Source organism: Aquila chrysaetos, unplaced genomic scaffold (assembly GCF_900496995.4).
Source record: "Aquila chrysaetos chrysaetos unplaced genomic scaffold, bAquChr1.4, whole genome shotgun sequence".
NCBI lineage: Eukaryota > Metazoa > Chordata > Aves > Accipitriformes > Accipitridae > Aquila > Aquila chrysaetos.
In genome coordinates, this window is record NW_024470382.1 from 652,353 (window position 1) to 657,650 (window position 5,298).

Genomic DNA, 5,298 nt, shown 5'->3' on the forward strand with positions numbered 1-5,298 from the left:
GGGAGCTCCAGTGACTGCCGGCTACAGGAGGTACCCGGGCTGTGGCGGCCATGGTGCTCGATGGCCTCAAGGGGACATGTTCCCGTGCAGCCCCGTGTCACAAAGGCAGCTGCCCGGCGCTTGTGAGCACACCTGGCCAGGTCTTGGGATCCTGAAAAGCAGGCCAGCAAAAGCTAGTTGGGCTGAGCTGGCCTTCGGGATAACTCAGCTCCTTCCTTTGCTACTTGTGTGCCTACATTTTTCCAACCATTTATCATTTACTGCCCAATTCTCAACGTCCATCCTCTTTCAAAGGTAATTATGATTTGACTTTCAGGACAGATCATACAGTAGGTAGATACGAGATGAAAGTACAGGCTGGTCTGTGCCTTCCGAGCTGCAGGCTGAGCTATTACACCTTGATAGGCTGGCCAGAGATGGGCTATGGGTAGAGTTCCTGTTTGCTATTTCCTTACCATATCCTAGGATAGGGAAGTAGGGGGTGGCAGTGTAGTCTGAGGTGTTGGGCTCAGCCTAGAATGACAAGAAGCCTGCCCTGACTGAGGCGGTAGGAAGGGAGACAGGAAAGGAGCACGGCAAAGGCAGCCGTTAAAATAGCGGCCGAAAGCCGGTCGCTCCTGCATCCAAGGTGAGCAAGTGTGGGCTGGAGAGCCCGAGGGCTCTGCTGCTAAGGCTAGCCGCAGGTAAGCAGCAGGTCCTCTTCAGAGAAGGTGACAGGCAATGCAGTCTTTCAAAAGGGCCTTGGTAATTGCCGTCAACTGGAGTCCAGTGACAGGGACAGTGGGGCCGTCAGCCTGCAGCTCGGCAGCGGTTACAAGTGCCACTGAAACGCTGTTGATGGCAGATGCTGTTCTGTGGGTTGCGTTTGGGGTTTTTTTTTAAGCATTTTGTTGAGCTACAATTATTTCTTTGTGATCAGGTGAGGGGATTGGCGCTGATCTTCTCTTTCTGGAGCACGTCCTGACCTCCTTTGTCATCCAAAGCTTTCCCCTCTGTTCCTGAGAGGAGGGATGGCCGCAATGGGGAACGACTCCCGTAAGTAACGGCTTCACCAGCAGGCTTGGGCTTTGTGAATCCCCAAAGGCAACGGACGTGGCTGGTGCTCCATCCCTGAATGTTGATGTGCTGACAACCTAGACTGAATTCTGGGGCATTTCCTGATAGCAGCCAGACTTAGCCAGGTGCTTCCGATTAGATGCAGGAAAACGCTCCTCTGTCACTCCTCTGCCACTAGTACAAGACTTTGAAAGATGACCTTGCTCGTAGAAAGACCTGACGTTGGTCGGGTTACCTTCTGTGCTAGATACTTGCTCGTTTTCATCAATTTACGATCAGGAACAGGGGAGACTTGACCTGATAATCCAATTCAAGACTCGAGAGGGAAAGGAAGGTAGCCCGAGGCACAGAAATCGGAGTGGGGGCTTGTTAGACTTTTGGCAAAATAAGCAGGGGAACAGCCTATTTTCCAAAACTGTTTCTTGAGCAGTACATATCAATGGCAGCGTGAGGCTTCCCTCAGTGTTTCTGGGTTGGAGGTTAGAGCTGGTTGTCCTGGGTGCTCCTGTACAGAACTCGACTTTTCAAAATGCTTTTGTGCAACAAAATCATGTCACCTCTTTTCAAATGTCATTTCCCTGCAGTCATTGCCAAGGGAATGGCTCCACAACAAAGGATCCTCTTTCCCCCGGAGAAGATTTGCATGGATTGGCAGCGAAGACAGAGAGCTGGAGCGGGACTGCACAACCTGGGCAATACGTGCTTTGTCAACTCCGTCCTGCAGTGCCTGACGTACACAGCCCCTCTGGCCAACTACCTGCTCTCTCGTGAGCACAGCCATTCGTGTGAGTACTTTTAGGAACATTTCCTTGTACATCTGTTGGGCACTTCCCCGGGATTCCCAGAATCTGGAATTTGATTGAGGAGAAAAGCAGCCCTTCTTTGTCAGCCCCACGAGGAGTTGTTCTTTGATCGCTCAAGCCTAGAAGCCGCTTGCTGTATCAAAGTGTGTTCATCTTCAGATAGGCACTTCTTTCTAGCCCCGGGTCTTGGTCCCTCTTCCTGCAAGTCAAACTCTCTTTGCTTATTGCACAGAAAACTTCTGTCAGTTAAGCATCCCTCTGAAGAAAGATTTCTATGCACTAAAACGTCCCGGGCTTGTCCTTGGGACGCTGGCACCTTGGGAGGAGTGGAGACTGTTCTTAAACTTCAGGATCTCCATGAGGTTTCCCATCGCTATGGCTATTTTGCTAACCTGAGGAACTTGCTTCCCTCCTTCCCTCTCTCCCTCTTCAGGTCGTCAGCAAGACTTCTGCATGATGTGCATAATGGAAGCGCACGTTAACAAGGTCCTGCATTCCTTAGTCAGTGCCATCCAGCCTAGGGCTGTCATCAACGTCCTCACACGTAAGTCATTTCGGGTGCTTTTACAGGTTTTCTCCCCTTCTTGTAGGAAAGAATTACTAACTTCTTCTTTCTTAGGAATAGGAGAACATTTCCAGCTTGGCAGGCAGGAAGATGCCCACGAGTTCCTCCGCTATACTGTCGATGCCATGCAGAGAGCTTGTCTGAGCGGAAGCAGCGAGTAAGCACAAGCAAATTACCTTTTCAATGTTCCCGAGCCCTTTGGACTCCTTGATGTACTCCCACCGAGGAAAACCTATGCCCAGGGCTTTCAGACAAAGCAACGCTCTTGGAGGAGATCACTCTCTGCCTTACCATTTATTTCCAGATTGGACATGTCTTCTCAAGCAACTACCATCATCCATCAAATATTTGGGGGCTTTCTGAGATCCAGAGGTACTTTTCCGCAACTATTGCTCAACTTGGAATTGTCTGTGCCCTTCTGTTGGCCTGTGATAAACAGCCGATCGTGTGACTGGCGTAGTAGGTATGAAGGACGGAAACTGGCACAGCCAGTGACTTCCCCTATCGCTGAGCATTTTGATTTGCCTTCCAGTCACGTGCTTGAGCTGCAAAGCAGTTTCCGATTCCTACGAGGCTTTCCTGGATGTCCCTTTGGATATAAAAGTAAGAGGGTTTATAGCTGTGTTTCAAGACATCCCAAGGCCCCTGCAGCTTTCTGGAATCCATGCATTTGACTTAAAAACTTATACTGTGAACACGAGAGAGCTTGGTGGAGGGTCGGAAGTGGAATGGGCTGTGTCCTTCTGGGGAGGCCATGGCAGTGGTCTCCTTGTAGGTGCTGGCTTTAAGCTGGACAAGCACAAATTATCCTCTCTGCACCCTTGACGTACTCTCATCCTTCTTCCTTTTGCCCTCCCTCAGCACCCCATCTGGCTCCCAGGCTGATGGGTTGTATCGTTTTCATTATCGATGACCCTGCGGTGCCACAGGGAAGTAGCTCTTGATAGCCCCGGGAATCCCTCAGGAATTCAATTCCCTGAGGGAAATGTTCAGCATCACACTCTCTTTCTGCCTCCTTCTGGACACTGCTTGCGGGTTCACAGTGCGTGTCCTCAGCGTCAGCTCCCTGGGTCTTCTTGTCAACTCCTAGTAAGTGTTTGGGCAAGGGCATTGCCCGCGGCTCACTGCTCTCCTTTCTCACTCCTCCAGGCAGCCTCTTCTGTCACTGCAGCTCTGGAGGACTTTGTGAAACCCGAGCAGCTGGATGGTGAAAACTGCTTTAAATGTAGCAAGTAAGATGATGACTAGCGACACAGTATCACTAGGTCCTGCGGGGAAGGTGCTGCATGTCATTGAGCAGAAGTCATCGTTTCACATAGGCTTAATGCACAATAATGAGACGCAGCTTTTTTTTATTATGGCCTTATGGTACTGAATAGCCTTAAAATAGTGTAAAGATGTGTGAGAGATGAAAGCTTGTCTGGTCTTCTTGGGGGAAAATTGGGTGCATTTCAGCACTTGGCTCTGTACTTGCTTTCAAGATGTGACAAGATGGTTGCTGCCTCCAAGAGGTTTACAGTCCATTGCGCGCCCAAGGTTCTCACAGTGTGTCTGAAAAGGTTTGAAGATTGCACCGGCAGGAAGATCAGCAAGGTGTGTATGCCACTGGAGGGCAACTCTCTCTTCCCGGAGCAGGAGATTTCCCAAAGCAGTACGCTCTTTCACAAGCTGTTCGTGTTGGGTTTTTCGTGTTCCCTTCCGAGGAGAGGAGAGTTCCGGTGGGAAGACAAGCATGGACTCTGCTCCGACAGAGCTGCTTTGGCTGGGAACAGTTTCCTGCCAGCCAAACCATGCCATGTTGAAGGCTATTTCGTGTAGTACTTCAGGATCATTTCTGAGCCCTCCTGGTCTCCCTGTAGGTTGTGGAGTATCCCGAGTACTTGGATCTTCGGCCATACATGTCCCAGACAGCTGGAGAACTGCTCCTCTACACCTTATATGCTGTCCTGGTGCATCATGGTGACAGCTCTCATGCAGGACACTATTTGTGCTACACAAAGGTAAAGAGCAACTTCCTTCCTAGCAGGGAAAAAACGTGTGCTGGGGAAGACAAACCTTCCCGGCAGTGTAACTGGTGGCCAACATTTGGAGGGAGAAGGTCTCCTTAGGGGCTGGGTTGGATTTGTGTTGGCATACTCTTGGCTCTAGTTTTCCGCCTGTGTTTTTGTAGAGAAACCATGCGGTTCATCTCCAGAGACTGATGCCTTTCTTTGCAGGCCAGCAATGGGCTGTGGTACAAGATGAACGATATGGCTGTGGATGGTTGTGGCATCGAGACAGTTCTCAGGCAGCAAGCCTATTTACTGTTTTATGTCAGGTGATGACAAGTATTAAAATGTGTTCAGAATACATGTTTCCTTTTCCTGGCTTTGCTATTTTTCTTCTCCTCCTGCATGTTTCTCTTCCTGTCACAGGAGACAATTATTGCCTGCATCCTTCAGTGCTGTGGAATCTGAACTACCCCACGTCAGTCCTTATCGTCCCTTGCTGGGCTTTAGGCTGCTGCCCTGGTGTAAAGTGCTACTTGTCTGCTCTCTGAAGCTGGCTAATGTAGAGAAGAGTACTTACAGGGGGCCTCCAGGAAAGATGGGGAGGGACTCTCTATCAGGGAGTGTAGTGATAGGACGAGGGGTAACAGTTTTAAAGTGAAAGGGGGAAGATTTAGATTAGATATTAGGAAGAAATTCTTCACGGTGAGGGTGGCGAAACACTGGGAGAGTTTTCCCAGAGGGGTGGCGGATGCCCCCTCCCTGGAGGTGTTCAAGGCCAGGTTGGATGGGGCTTTGAGCAACCTGGTCTAGTGGAAGGTGTCCCTGCCCATGGCAGGGGGCTTGGAACTAGATGATCTTTAAGGTCCCTTCCAAGCCACACCAT

General features: G+C 50.2%; 1 protein-coding gene across 1 annotated transcript; it reads left to right on the forward strand.

Moving 5' to 3' along the window:
- Positions 1-934: 934 nt before the first annotated feature.
- LOC115337781 (ubiquitin carboxyl-terminal hydrolase 42-like) lies at positions 935-3,660 on the forward strand. Its single transcript, XM_030006182.2, has 7 exons — positions 935-1,035; positions 1,641-1,841; positions 2,293-2,403; positions 2,479-2,581; positions 2,729-2,796; positions 2,957-3,027; positions 3,574-3,660. Exons 1-7 carry the CDS (start codon positions 1,011-1,013, stop codon positions 3,658-3,660), a joined length of 666 nt encoding a protein of 221 aa, XP_029862042.2. The 5' UTR covers positions 935-1,010.
- The last annotated feature ends 1,638 nt before the right edge of the window (positions 3,661-5,298 follow it).

Excerpts from the sequence above, each read along its gene's own strand:
- LOC115337781 (XM_030006182.2), top strand. The coding sequence starts at position 1,011 with ATGGCCGCAATGGGGAACGACTCCC. Across the intron at positions 2,404-2,478 it reads TGTCATCAACGTCCTCACAC|GAATAGGAGAACATTTCCAG; the intron begins GTAAGTCATTTC and ends CTTCTTTCTTAG. Across the intron at positions 2,582-2,728 it reads TGTCTGAGCGGAAGCAGCGA|ATTGGACATGTCTTCTCAAG; the intron begins GTAAGCACAAGC and ends ATTTATTTCCAG.